The sequence below is a fragment of the Alligator sinensis genome, unplaced genomic scaffold (genome assembly GCF_000455745.1).
Source record: "Alligator sinensis unplaced genomic scaffold, ASM45574v1 scaffold713_1, whole genome shotgun sequence".
In the NCBI taxonomy this organism is placed as follows: domain Eukaryota; kingdom Metazoa; phylum Chordata; order Crocodylia; family Alligatoridae; genus Alligator; species Alligator sinensis.
The window spans coordinates 484,693-500,306 of NW_005842814.1; the positions used below are offsets into that span (position 1 = coordinate 484,693).

The window sequence follows — 15,614 nt, forward strand, 5'->3', positions numbered from 1 at the left end:
GGGCTTTGGAGCTTTCTGATGGGATACAGAGAACATATTTTTACATCATTAAAGTTTTAATAGCTTGAGCGTTGTGCTCATGTTAAGAGTTCCCTACAGCCCAACCTACATCATATTGCCAGTCTTAGCTCCCCATATTCCATTTTCAGACCAAAGAGTAGAGCTAGAAAGATATTTTATTTAAGGAAAAAAGAAACACTGCACATAGAAACAGCTTACAAGACACAATTATGAAATATGCAAGAGGTCCAAGAATACTTTTTGCAGTTAAATCCACATCTGAAACAAGCAGTATTAAATTAAGAGCATCTACTTGAATCTTCATGGACTCAAGTAAGTGACTGGGTATTCAGAGTTTAGAATACGAAAAGCTTTTAGGTTGCTATTCTAAGCAACTTGTGGGTACTGAGTAGATCAATGCCTCAATAACCTTTAAATCTTTTAAATATGCCCAAAAGCACTGGGTTTAACTCTGTTGCCATAAGTAGATTTACATTTTGTATCCGATGCAATAGTTTATACAAGACATCTAAAGTGCAGTAGTATTTAAACCTTGTATACTTAATTTGGGGAAGTAGAATGGAATAGGTGGCAAGATGGAATAGCGCAAACATTGTATTAGTCCACTAGGTCCTAAGGCAATGATTCTCAACCAGGGTGCTTTGGCATCATGAGGTGTCTTGAGATCCTCTCAAGGGTGCTGGTCAGGTGCCACACATTGTTACCTCTGTTAGTTGTGCAAATGTCATTCACAAGATAAACCCAGGGATTTCCAATAGGAATCCACAGTGTCAAGAGCATGCTGACGTCTTTTGGTCTTTCTGAGTTCTTTGCAACAGGAAAAACCACTTTATTATTTTTCTATAGTCAAAAGTTGAGTGAAAACTAAGAGCTGACATTTTCCAAGGGGTGACTCTAATCTATCAAGCAACACATTGAGAGTCTAAAAATGTTGAAAACCACTGTTCTAAGGTTAAAACTCTCTTATTTTTTAAATAAAAATGTCAACTGTGTATACATTTGCCAGGTAACTGAATAATCATCTTGCTATCTTGTCACTCCCTCCTTCTGCCACCTTTTAACTAGTGTTGCTTCTTATTAAAGGTATACCTATACATTAACAAATGACAACTCTTACACTTTTGTTGCACCATTTGCCATTTAGAATCCAAGTTCTTTAAGGCAGAAGCTACGTCTTACTCATGTCTATTTGTGGCTGAGCACATTTCTGGATACTTAATGTTTCCACTTCCAAAATATAAAATTAGACAAAACCATTCTCAGGTCAGCAAATCTGCCTGAATAATGTGACTCCATCACATTATTCTTATCTAATATTGCCTCAGCTTCACCTCTGCAGAATCCATGTTTAACTTGCACGGCATTAAGAAAACTCTTACGTGCTAACAGTTACTGAACATCATGTACCAAATGCTGGCTGCTGCAGCATGTCAAAATTCTAAGCAGTTCAGAGACAGGCTTTTGTTTCAACCCATTGGAAACAGCTCAGATGCCAAGTTCAGAACTGGGCCTCGCCATAGTGTTGGGCCTCGCCACTATTCAAGCTTTGTATTTTTTTATATCAGGATGCTCAACCCCCAGCCTACGGGCCAAAGGCAGTCCACAGGACCATATCACCTAGCCCACGGGGCTCCCCAGAAATGTTGTGACTGGGGAGCAGTGGCACCACTCCCCTCCTGCCAGATTTCTAGACCAGAGGTCAGCAATCCCAGGCACACGTGCCAAACATGGCACGCAAAGCCATTTTGCTCAGCACACCACCACCAGCCCAGGCTGTAAGCAGCCACAGAGCCCAGGCTGCTCCCAGCAGGCGGCTGGGAGGCTGTAAACCCTGCTGCACACAGACCAGGCTTTGTGGGCCGGCTGCAGCCAGGAGGCTGCAAACAACTGCTCCGGGCTCTGGCATGTTGGCACTCTGGCACCTTCCAAGGTAGACATTGTAGTTTTTTCAGCACTCCGGCCAAAAAATGTTGCCTATCCCTGTTCTAGGCCCATGGGAAACCCCAGGCCAAGCACTGGATGGCCCCCCTGATCCCAGCATGCAGGCAGTGCCAGGCCCCATGGCCCAATCCTGGTGTCACAGACTGGCAGGGGGCAGTGCCAGGCTCCCAGGGGCAGTGTCAGGACCACAGGACCCAATTGGGAGGTGCAAGGGGCTGGAAGGGGCAGGAGCAGGGGCAGAGCCAGAGTCATGAAACACAATCCTGGCAGGTGGGGGGGCTGGAGGATGTGGTGCAGGAACCACAGAATCCAATCCCAATGTGCAAGGTATGAAGGGGATGGAGTTGAGCCCCATGGCCCAATCCAGCCTGCTGACTAGCCTCACATCAGTAATCTGGCTTGCAGGGCCAAAAGGTTGAGCACCACTGCTCCATATCATTCTCTTCCCTCTTACTTCTCTGAGCAGTTGGCCTTGATCACCTAACACAGCATGACCAGCTCTGGCACAAAAGCAGCTGCTATTTCTCTCCCCAACATTTAGTACCATGTACTTCTTTTGAAGGGAGTTTTCCTTTTGTTATAGTTATGCTTAATGACTGGGGAGAGGAACCCTATAGGCATCCCCATCATTTTGAAAGGAGCTGCTCCTTGGAGCATGGAAGGCAACCACAAGCACAACACAACTAACAGGATCTGGCTATAATAAGACAGGAGGTTTCCCCTCATCTGGCACAGGGTTAGGTACTTTGATGAAGCCATATCCGTCAGCTCTGCAGGTGTGGATCTTAATGCCCAGGGGCTCCTTCCACTGCAACCAAAATGCACAGGGGGCTGCTCAGGCCACCTGCAAGGCCTGTCACAATCTGCATTGTGTCCGTCCAACCTTTTTGCGAGCCAGTCCCAGCCACTGGCCCCCCTGCACTGCACAGCTCCACTTGTAATCCTGGCAGCACCTACCTGCTACACCTCAGCCACATGGGCAAGGCCACTCCCAGAGCCCCACAGCCAGGGGCAATGTGGGTGCCATTAAGAGCAGTAGCTGCCCCAGGAGCCCTCTCCTTACACGCCACCCCTGACATGACTCAAACCCAGTGGAGGGAACACTTATGTTGCCCCCCAACACAGCCCAAAATAGGGCTGGCAGGGGGAAGTGGGCAGGGGTGCAGGATTTGCACCAAACCTTGTTGCCCAGCTGAGGGTGGTAGTATGTCCCAGTGAAGCACGTGGGGCTGGGCAGAGATCCAGGCAGATTAGGCAGGGCTGGGGTAAATTATAAATCTCCAGCCTAGAGAGGGTGAGGACTGGTGGCCCCTCCCCTCACTGGGCTAGCTGCACATGGGGGGTAGTGACGGCATAGGCTGATTTGTGACCCACCTGTCCTTAATTCTAGCAGTTTCCAGAGACAAACCATCTGGCCCTCATGTAACCTCGGTTACCATTTCAAACACTAAAACAATGGCTTCACAAAGGGAAAAAGCCCAGGACACTTGCAAGAGAGAAATGGTATTAGAACACAAGCCCAGTGAAATCTCAGTGGCATTGTTTAATGCAGAAAAGGAGAAGCACTCACAGGTCTCGTCTTTTCAAGACCTGCAAGCAGTGCCACCAAGACTGAGAATGGTTGTATTTGCATCAGGAGTGCAACACCCAGCCCAAGTCAACTGCCTAAAGGCAGCAACATACATCCATAAGAGAAAAATGAAATCCCAGTCTGTTTTTGGACTTCTTGTACTTCATTGTACTCCATCCAATCTCTGTTCATGTCTTAAATGAAACCAGACAACTACAATTTGAACTTAAAATAACCTACTTCAAAGTAAATCTGCATGTTGCAGCTGCTTCCTACTTCTGAAGTCTGGGTCTGATTTTGCCAAACATACTCACATCTCACCTCACTCTGAGATTAGCCCCTATTGATTTCCAATGAAACTGCTTGTAAAGCAAGGTACTGCACACACTAAGGATGATAGGATCAGCCATTAAAACAGGACCATAAGTACAGCCAAATGAATCTTTCTGTAGTAACTGGAGAGGAAATAGAGCACTCCTGTTGTAGGATAATTTGAAAGGTTAAAGGGGCACAAAACCCATAGTTTGAAAGAATAAAAAAAATGTAATGCAAGTTAAGAAATGTGTGAACAGAAGCGCCAAAAGTGGTGTTACTGTTTCTGTTTAACCAGTAAATTACACAGAATAGGAAACAGACCTGAAGATAAAGACAAAATAGCTCTAATGATAAACCATAGCACAGCAAGTAATAGTACTTGCAAATAATTTTATTCCAAGGGACCATTTTCTGATGCATTCTCAGAAAGGGAGACAAAGGAAATGTAATCATGGCTGTTTGAAAGGCGTGTTATTTTTACTACTAAACTCTTAAAAATCACTTACAACTAAAGACACCACCTTCAATTTCATTGCAGAATTAGTTATTATCCCAGTTTTGATATAAAAAATGATCGCCCACATAATTAATAACTTAAAACATTGAAAGTTTTGCTGCAGCTCTATTTGGCCAGTATGCACCTTTTAGTTTGTTCAAAGTTAAAATGGTCATGTAATAGCAAGTGTCATAAAAATGCTTGTTACTATTTTTTTAAAGTCTTTTGTACCATTACCTATTAAGAGTAAACTTCAGTTACCAGAATAAAAGTACTTTTTTGTGATGCATTGGCTTTTTTATTGAGACTGTTCATCCAGATTGGCAAGTTTCAATAATTTCCAGTGGGTGTTGGTGAGAATTAACAAGATATCGTTCCTGATAGTTAATACAGCAGTAGAGTATTCTGACAATATAGTCCATTCTAACCAAGTTTTCCATAAACAAGATAAAGTGCATACATTCCATTTAATTAAAGGCAACAAAGTTGTGGACTGAAAAAATAATTCATACTGTAAAACTGAGCACCATGCAAAAAAAAACAACCCAGCCATTTTAGTGCACCACAGCTAAGTTATTTCCATGTGCATTGCCAAAAAATAATTTTATTCAAGTGTTTCTTAGCCATAAAAAATTTACAATAGATATTAAAATAATGTTTCCTTTTTAATTAGACTCTGAGAATCATGGATGAATACAATCCTTGAAAGTTAACGTTTAATTTCCCAGTCTAATATATTGCCTTGGCAATACTTGAGTCCATGTGACTTTTAGCCTTTGGATCCAGGCTTTAGGCTTGCAAAAGCTTTAGAATTCTTAAGGGAATGTGAGATTTCATTGAGAAAAGAAATGAAATGGGAGTCCCTCTCTGATTTCTTAGACTCAAAAATAACTACAATGGTAAAATGAGGTTCTGGGCGTGTCAGAAAGTATGTGCTTTGGACTTTGTCATCATAGAAGTGAACAACTTTGTCCAAACTGTTGAGGTCAGAGGTTCTATCAGTCATAATCATGATTACATTGGGCCAGTGCATAACAGGTCTGTCGTTGGGCAGGGAAACAACAGCAGGGTACTGATCCACTCCCTTCGGAGCTTCTCTGTAGGAATGGGGATGATGATAACCATGTCCCTGAAAACTCTCTGACCCACGATTGTCAAAGATTAAAGAAACATTGACAGCATCGTATTTCCGGATGAAGCTGGAAATTTTTCCAAAATAATCAGGATTAGTTTTAGCAGTCAAAGTTTTCATTTCAGATGCAGTTGTTTGTCGGCTGAGTGCCTCATGAAAGTAAAAGCTAAACTTGGCAAGGAGGATGTTTTTGAGTTTCATCAACCAGAGGAAAAGGTGTGGGGGCTGCACAGCCTTTTGAGACTGTCCTCCAAACAGGTGTTTCTTGGTCTCCCGCTGTTTCTCAAAAATTTGGCCCCATGTCTGCAGTTTTGAGTGAGCACTGTGCAAGTTGACCAGAGATGGGAGGAACTTCCACTCAGAGATCTGAGCCTGTGCCTTTAGAAGATGAGCAAGCACATCTACTTCTAACTGAAAGCTGCTTTCAAGAGGACTGAGAATTGGATGATGAAATCTAGATAACAAAAACACAAAACAAAAAGAACATTTTTAGAAATATAAAAGAAGTTGTAAATGACAGTGGAAGAATTAACTAGTACATCAACTCTCAAACAAGCAACACTAAAAATAAAAAAGGATAGAGAGTCAAAGTCTGTGTTGATTAATTTAACAATCATTCCTTTCCAAATATGCCAAAATTGTGTTAATAAGCATACATAATATTCTCTGTTTGCCAAAAATACAATTGTAACAGCCATTCTTATCAATGCAAAGTCACTTGACATAAATACAAACACTGCAATTTATCTCTTCCAGTCACTAGAATATTTTATTTTCTAAAACTATATTGCTAGATATTTAAATAGTATGTAACTCTGGATGATAAGATTTTTGAGAGTTATAGGCTAGTTATAATAGATATTTTGACAGAAATGTAACACAGGCTATATTGTCTTCACTGCCTGACAAAATGAATTTGCTTCTTACACAGAAATAGGCATGAGAGCTAATAAATAAAACCATTGCTGCTAACCCTGCTCTTGAACTTTAAAAGTTTCAAACTTCAAATTTCTTTTAAATAATAGACTCTCATTATTTTTCACCCTTAAAAAAAGTTTTAAAAAATCATTCAAATGTAGTTTTACCAAGTCTTTTGAATTACTGCTGTGCTACAGCTTTCCACTTTACTTTGCTTCATGACTAATAGCTGTTTTAATGTCTCCTTACATAACAAACAAAGATTAAGAGATTTTTAGGGCCAATATTGATAACCAATATTTACGGAGCCATGTCAGCCGATACCGATCAAATTTCCAATATACAGCCCGATACTTTGAAGAGCAGTGTCCAGTTGGTAAGTCCATTGTGGTAGAAGGGGAGGGAGAAGGAAAGGGGCAAGGGGGCAGATAGAGGCCCCTGTGGTAAGGGAGGAAGTGGAGCAGGGGTAGGCACTGCCCAGCCAGGGTGGGACAGACACGGGATGGAGATGTGGCTCATCTCGGGGGCATGGGTGGCTCCTGCTGCTGTGCACACCCTGGGAGGGCATGAGGGTGAGGGGGGGGCGTTTGCCCTCAGATCTGTGCGGGGCAGGGCAGTCTGTTCCTAGCAGGGGCTGGGCCAGGCTGTGCTGGAGGCAGGCGGTGGTGGCACTGGGAGGGGGGATTGGAGGGACTGCAGCCACCCCAAAATTTTCTGTAGCCCCCTCAATTACCCTCCCAGTGCCACCGCTGCCCGCCCCAAGCACAGCCTGGCCCAACACCCTGACTGGGAAGAGTCCGGCACAGCACTGGCCCCAGCCCACAGTGGAAGCCTGCCCTCGCCCCGTACACAGATCTGGGGGCACATGCCCCACATGCCCTCCAGGGGTGTGCGCAGCAACAGGAGCCGCCCCCCCCCCGCTCTCTGTGCCTCCTGGACTAACCGCAGCTCCATCCTGTGCCCAGCCCTGGCTAGACAGCACCTTCCCCAGCCCCACGCCCCTTCCCTCCCCTTCCACCACAACAGACTTACCAGCTGCACGCAGCTCTCCAAGCTGTCAGGCTATGCTTCTCACCGCCTACGTGCTGTGCTGCAGCTATGGGGCATTTATCAGCCACATCGGGCCACATCAGGCAAAAAAAGCTGAATTCCAATACAGTCAATTTTCTTTATATCTGTGTCGATCTGATATCAGACCGATGTATCAGTGCACTTCTAAACAAGATCTGTTAAACTGTCGTAATCCAAAGAAGCCATCTCTCAGCCATGACTATTAGCTTGAAAATACACAGGTTGTAAAATAAACTGACAGCTATGTCCCTAGAACATCTGATGCAATTAAGTCTAACACAGAAATGTCTTGAGGAAGCACAGATACTAAAATATAAAATCTTTTCCAAGACACAGGAATCTATTAAGAACTTTTTAACTTTTGCCATATACTTTTGGTTTTCTGAATCACTATCAAAGAGATACTAGGGTTCTGGTATTTCTTCCTTGTTTACAAAACAGAAGTGATGTTTAGCCTGCATTTAATCTGAAGCCTTCATTCTCCAGCCATAATCATAAAATGCTGATTAGACAGATGCATCACTTCAAAGCATGAAGTTATGCTTAATTGGCTTGTTACTGTAAGCTTTAATTAACACTGGGCATTATGCATCATTTTAGGAATTATTTGTGTGAATGGTCCAGCCAGAACACTAGTTTAGGATTTTCAGAGAGCATACCTGGAGGAGCAATGTTCTCTGAAACGGAGACAGAAACAGCTTGTACCACTGGCTGTTTGCACACTAGCAGTAAGAGGTGATAAAGAGCTTCAATCTACCTGACCTTCTATGTTTCAGATAGAGGGCACGGAGATGCACGTTTTCTCAGGTGTATTTAACAAACAATCATTTTTTTCACTTCTGTTTCGTAGGAAGTTGTTATTTGTTCCCACATAACTCTGACATACATATTTAAATTTCCAAGAAATACAGTACCTGCAGCTCTTATTTAACTAAGTTACTGTAACACTCCTTCCTGACCTGGAGAATCTGTTAACTGTACCAGAGATCTAAATAAATCCTGAGCTGTGGGCCAGGAAACCTAGTGGCAGCAGCAGTGGATTTATTACACTGCATCAGGCCAATCCTAACAAATTAGAGAAAAGAGAAGGCTGCTCTAATCTACAGACTGGCTGGAAATCACACCCAGAGGTGTGATTTTTAACCCAAAAGGTAAAAGCAGCAGTGTGGCAGGGCACTGTTTGTGCCTGCCACTTTAAGGGCCTGGAGCTGGCAGCTGCCAGGTGCATGATTAGGGCAGCCATTTTGAATCAGGAGCTGCCCATATAAACAGGGCAGTTCTGTTGCTGGAGGCCAGGCAACAATGTTGCTGGGCTGGAGGGCTGCTGGTATCATCTGGAGATAAGGGAGGAGCTGTAGGTGATGGTCAGGAGGCTCCTGGTCCTGGATACAATGTAAAACTGCACCCTGCCAGGAGTGGGTGGCCTGGTGGGGCTCCCAGTAGTGCGGGAGCCCCCAGGAAATGCCAGGCCAGTTACCACCCTGGTGAAAGGTGCCTTAACCCCTACCCCCCACAACTGGGTGGGTTACCCTTGTTCGGATAGTCTGGAAGGTGGACCCCAGAGGAAGAGCATGAGCCCACGGCCTCACAAACCTGTCTGACATTTCTCCTGACTGGTCAGTGCTGGGGCCAGGACCGGAAGGGTCGAAGGGCCAGGGGCCCACCGCGAGGAACGCCCAAGAGCTGACGGCCTGGGGTTCTGACTGGCCTGGAGGTAGGCCAGGGCTAGTAGCCCAAGGTCCTGGAGGAGACACCACGCCCATGAGGGGGAAGCAGCTCAGGGAGCCATGTTTGCCGAGAATGAAGGCAGATTACGCTGTCAGAATGCAGGGATCATAGAGGGGTTCAATAGTAGGATTCTGGGGCCCAGCGAGGGGCCGGTGATTATAAGAACTATGGATGCCATCTGTGAGGCTTGGGCTGCGGTGTAGAGGAAGAATGGAGCTGCAGATAGCGCCCCCTGGCATTGGGGTAGGAAATGGGCAGCCTCCTGCTTAATTACATATTTAACTAATTAATTAACAACAAGGCATGGCGGGCAAGAATGCAGGCGGTTAGCCCAGAAACAGGTGGGCAGGCCATGGTTAAATCAGCTCCGAGAAGGCCCCCCTGTTACAAGCAGCAACCTCTTTTCTCTAGACATCTCCTGCATCACTGACTGAGGCTTTATGCAAACTAAACAGTTTCACCAACACAACTCTCAGCTGTTCTATAGCCGCAGAACCCCTCCTTTCTGCCAGCAGAGTAACACAAACTCAAAAACCAAAAGGCTTCTGCCACCCACTCCCCAGAAGCAGACAGGAAGGAGTGTGTAGATATGTCCAGGCTTTCTACCAGGGTGCTGTGCCTTCTCAGGGTGCACTTCACTCTGCTTGCATGGATAATGGAAGGAAGCCACATGGAAATGGCAAGAACTGCATGGACATGCACAATAGGGTAACTAAGGTGCAGGGCAGCAGCCCTGGGCATCAATTTTTGGGGGAGGAAAAAGGGAGTGGAAAAAATAAAAGCTGCTGCTGCTGCCAGCTGGCCATGCTGCTGGCCAGGAGCCGTCCCTGCTGTAGATCTACCCTGTTCTGCCTCTGGGCACACACTTACTGGTAGTTTCCTTATGGCAGCTGCAGTCTGTAAGTGGAAACCTCCCCAGTATAAATAAGGCTTGGAAGAATGGCACAGGTGCCACTGTGGGGTCTCTGTGCGACTTTAGGTTATGCTCTCACTTTTGCTTCTCTTAGCAGTGCCACCTCTCTTCCATCGCACCCCTTATCTTTTGTATTCAAATCACTGCTTTCTAGTTAAAAGCTTGCTCCCTGAAATCCCTTTATAGCATCTGAAGAAGCAAGCTATTGCTTACAAAAGCTTACACATCTGATTTAGTATTTCTAAGGGCACTCTACCCTGGCTTCTACCTTTAGAATATAGCCAGTTTTGAGGATAATTTAGAACTACATCTGACAACTATCTTTAAGATCTAAAGAGAAGAAAGTTTATGGAAACTATTTAAAAGGACTCTGGGACAGGGATATGAAATGTAGTCTATTAAAAAAACGAAGATTCCAGGTACTAAACCTATGCCCAAATCACTTTAAAATGAAAAAAATGACAAAAAGTAAAGGGTAAAGAATTTTGTTCCAACTTGTAAAACAAGCCACATGTAAATGATATTGAGTACAACAAGTAGAGCACACACTTTTCATAAAATACTGATATGGCAAGACCCTTTTCATCCTTTAAAACAAGGATGATGCTCCCTGTTCAGGAAGTGCAAAAAACAACTTAGTAGCTCTCTTTTTGTGATGAGCAGAAGCATCCTCATTTTCCTACTAAAAGGGGTTGCATTCTAGTATCAGATTTATCTAACATTTGTTTAATGCATGTAGTCAGAACTGTGTTGCTGTCTTGTGCTTTTAAGCAAGGTTGTTACTCCTGCAGGAAGAGACTTGCTTAGGCCTCATCCTCCTGATCAGAAAACATCATGAAAAAATCTGAGTATTTAATACCGACAAATAAGCACTGACCTTGAGCTGTATTTCTTTAGAATGGATTCCAAAATGTTTACCAGTTCCTCAGAGTTAATGAATTTTTGGGAGCTGAGGGTGTACATTTTTTCATAGAAGTCAGCAATTTCCATCCGAGCCTGAACAAAAAAACAGAGCTGTTCAGACAGGTGAGAAAGCAGCTCTTCCAAGTGAGGAGCTGTTCCTCCTAGTGCATTGCGACCCGTTGTCACCACCTTCTTCAGCTCATTATGCAGAGATGTGTAGATGGTTCGGATGGAGTCCTTTCGGCTGAAGAATGACTGGCCACCTGTTCAGATAAACATGGAGGTATTACCAAAATTCCATGCTTGATCTAGCTTTAGGTAGGTACTCCTACGTGCTTAGATTAAGATGTCTGAGCAGAGAAATACCACATAAAACGATATCTTTCAGAGCAGTTTTTTGGGAATCTAAGTACATGCTACACAATTTCATTAGAAACTGACTTAATTAGTGTTTAATCTCACCAAGAGGTACCCCTATTGTTCCCTGTCCCTTAGCTCCAGTTTGCAGGAAGGTCATAATATAAAATAAGCATTTTGCTAGCCTTACTAATATCAGTTGTGACCTGGAAACAGTCTTTTCACTAGAGAGTAGAAACAACCAACTCACTATGCAAATTTAATTATGTGTATTCTTATTAATAATGATAGACTTTTTTCCAATGAATTTTGACCTGACAGTGCACTATAAATACAAAATGCTTTAAAATTTGTAATTACATCTGTGCTTATACCAAAGGTTTCCAAATTCCCTGACAATCTGACAGTAAACCAAAATCCCAAAAGAAGAAAAATACCCATATGCTCCCAGAAAACAGCACTGCAGATTATGCCATAAAATAAAATGCAAACAAGTACATCTTAAATCACTGAAAACAAGAGGAACAAGAACTTATATATTTTCAGTATCTGCTTGGCAGTGCTGGCCATTTAAATGATCAGTAAGGGAACAAGACAGATGTCAGGAAAGGACTGCATGAAGGGTCAGTATTATTTAGAAACACGCATTTACAAGTCTAGTGGTGAGATACCACTGCTTTTTAACTTCACATTGGACCATAACCCCAGAGGTTACCAACCACTGGGCCGTAGCATGGTACCAGGCCGCGAAGGGTTGACTGCTGGGTCATGACACGAACCTGCCGCTTGGATCATGCGTCTGCCTGGGCAAGTGGCTTCTGCTGCTGACAGTCATGTGCAGAGTTATAGCTGGGCAGTGGGGCAGCCCTGGGAGGGAGGCAGCTGCCTCTGTGCATACCACCTTACTCCTGCCACTGTGGCTGTGCCCAGCAAAGTGCTACCTACACAGCAGGTGCCCGGCCAGGCAAGACCCCGCAGCCCTGCCTGTGGCTGGAAGCAGGGGGGTGCGGGCAGGGAAATGCCCAGGGCAGAGGGCAGGGAGGTGGCTCCGCTGCTTGCTCCTAGGGAAGGCAACGGAGCCCCTTCTTCCACAGCAGCCACAGCTGGGTCCCCCTGGAGCTACTGCCTGCACAGCCCCTGCCCCTGTAGGGTCCTCTGGTGCCCACACCTGCAGTGCCCCAACCTGCACCTGAGTACACATTTAAATATGTACATTACATTGTTTCTATACCCAGTCTACCAACATTCTTTAAGTGAGTTTGCCAATCCGCGGTATAAAAAAGGTTGAAAACCACTGCATTACCCCACAAGTAAAGACAGAAAGTGTGCTATACAGGGAAGTTAAGATCAAGGGCCCAAGAGATCACTTGATGTAGGGTAAACAGGGATCAGAGAGAAGAGAATATTGCCCTACTGAATTATTTAACAGCCATGTTGTAGTGTCACATGCAATTATTTAAAGGCAGTTGGTGTGGATATATTTGAACAATTTCCAAATAATCCAGTACAAAAATGCTTTATGGTGATCTGCAAGAAGAAAAAGTGGGCTTTTGGCTTTTCTTCTCTTTTTGTGTAGTATAAATAGACCTTGAAGAGTTCAAACCTTAAGTATTTGATATTTACATTATAAATCTAGGTTTTGTCTACCCTATCATGATGGGAGAAATAGTGAAACTGAATCTGAAGTGTTCAAAAAGAAATGGACTTTTTCTTCAATTTAGTAAGTAGCAACCTTTCAAGCTAGAGAATTACTTTATTTGCTCCAATAAATAGGCCTAGAAGAGAAACTTTTGAAAGGCATCACTTTCCCTTTTGATGCAAGGAAAAATGTGGTAGTGTGCCAAAGTATAATTAAACACAAATGTTCTCATCTAGGTCTAGATTTCCGCTGCTAAAGCAGAAGTAGCAGACACTGCAATCCAACAGATTAGCTGGCCAGTGCATGGATTTTGCAGGACATATTAATGGAGCTAGTAACCAAAAATGTGCACATGTACAAAGGACTGAATTAAAATCACTGCACAACTTAAATTCTGGCATCTTCTAGTTTTCTCATGGTTGACCCTGCAACCATAATCACAGAATATTAGGTCTGGAAGGGACCTCAGAAAGTAATTTAATCCAACCCCCTGCTCAAGAGAAATGTTTCTCCAACCTATACTCCAAAAACTTCCAATTACAAAGATTCTACAACCTTTTCTGGTAGCCTGTTCCACTGCAAACTGAGATACTTCCCTCCTCTCCTCTACAGGTAGAATTATTCCAACTGTAAACCTGGAAAGGACCTTACTCCCCAACAGTTTGTTTTACTTCCACTTAAATCACTTACAGCAAGAGCTCTGTTATCTGTCATCCCCCGGGAATGGGGTATGCCAGTTAATCAAATGTGCACTGTTTGGTGCACTCTGTGGTGCCAGTGTGCCAGGGGACAGGGAGGGGGGCCCTCACGCAGGCTGCTTTGCTCTGAGCGGAAGAAGTGAAGGAGAAGAGCTTGGCTCACGGCAGCAAAACCGGAAGTGGAACTTCTGGTTTTGCTTTTGCCACGTCCCTTGGATGCCAGTTAGCAGAGCTTTCCGGCTGATTAAGTGCCAGATAACACAGCTTTTACTGCATTTGTAATCAAGGTCAGCTCACTGGAGCAAGCAGAGAAACCTGAAACTCTCAGACAGCAAGCTCGTTACAAGAAGCAAAAAAAGATTTTACATTCACAGAACGCTTGAGCCCCAGTACTGGAAACAAATACAGCAAGCCTACATCTCTTGCTTACCTGGAGTCGTACTGACTTCAGTGGGACTCCAGATGGGCAGACTGTAGGATCAATAACTTTATTCCTGTCAGACTCATCTGGATGTGTAAGTTGGGAATTTTAAGCGTGTGCATATCCCAGGTTTCTTCTTCATTAAATTCCCTTTTTTAGGGTGATTGATAATATGAGTTTATGGAAAGTCCAGTTCATTTAACATAAATATACAAAAATATTGGAGCTTTAAACTTTACATAACTAATGAAATAACATTTCTCAGGAGTTCAAGTTTTTTAGTATTTGGTAACTAAAAGAGTGAATTTTCCAAATAGTAGAGAAATAAAACAAGGAAACGCACACACCCTCATCCTCTCTAGCAGCCTCAAAGCTCTGCAACAAGCCACTTTTACAAATGAAGGCTTGTTCTCTATTCAAAGTCGGCGTGTCTGGTTATTTAACTCCAGCAGGTCTGACACCACTTAACAGTGACAGGCTATTTTTTTTACATTTTAAGCTGCACAACTGTATAATGCAGTTGTGGCACAGGTGATGAACGCTCAGTTTTTGTCTGACCATTATTGCTGATTCCAGATACTGTTAGAGTATCTGCTTTCCTAAGGTGACTTTCACACATCTATGTCAGAGAACTTCACGCAGAAAAAAGACAGACATCAACTGAGCATCCAGATGTAAAACTGCAGCACCCAAAGCTGGAAATTTAAAACTTGATTCAATGAAAGTAGAAGTGCCTTCTAAAACAACTGGGTTATCATCATCCTGTTTTACAGTATATTTGATATTCAAATCACTCTCTCAGTTTTCTAAAATGTTCTGTACATGTCCTTTCACAGCGTCTGATGAAGTGAGCTCTGGCTCACAAAAGCTCATGCTGTTATCTCTCTGATTTAGTCTGTAATATGAACATGTACCCCTGCCACCTCTGTAAGAAAGAACCATGGTATCTTTCAATTCTACATTAATGAGCATCAATGACAGGGCATGCATAAATAGTTTAAATATTTGCAAAGCCAGTGTTTCTGTTTTTTTGATCTCCCAACCTTTTAGTGAAAGACATGGCAAGTGCATGAAACCTGTGTTTACAGGACTCTAAAGAAAGGATTCAGAAGTTAGGGGCTGCTCCGAAATGGCATAGGGAATTTACAATGCCTTTTCATTTTTAAGCAGTAAGTCCTGATCCATTTTAGGTCAACAGCAATCAAAACTTGCACATATCAATGTGAAAAGCTTCATCTACCAATTGATGCCCTCGCTGGCAAGCTCAAGCAGAGGCAAAAAACTGAATGGATAAAGATGCTATCTTTTCGAACTTAGAAGTGGTCTCCCCAAGTCAGGGGAGGGGCACACTGGTGGAGCAGAAGCTTCTCCAAACTGCCGCTGTGATTCAGGGCGTGCAACCAACCAGCACTCCTGTCTCTGGAGCTGTCAATTCTGCCCTTTCCACAAGCTCTAAATGTACTCCTTTTAAAAAGACAGCCGGACAGGAAA

The 15,614-nt window shown here is 43.7% G+C and overlaps 1 protein-coding gene across 1 annotated transcript in view; it reads right to left on the reverse strand.

Moving 5' to 3' along the window:
- Positions 1-4,615: 4,615 nt before the first annotated feature.
- CUNH12orf66 (chromosome unknown C12orf66 homolog) overlaps positions 4,616-15,614 on the reverse strand; it is a 12,236-nt gene continuing 1,237 nt past the window's right edge. The window contains exons 2-3 of the mRNA XM_006035271.3: positions 10,983-11,271; positions 4,616-5,929 (exon numbers count right to left, since the gene is read on the reverse strand). Of these exons, the coding sequence (XP_006035333.1) occupies positions 5,113-5,929; positions 10,983-11,271 (1,106 nt within the window). The 3' untranslated portion in view covers positions 4,616-5,112. The remainder of the gene's footprint in view (positions 5,930-10,982; positions 11,272-15,614) is intronic.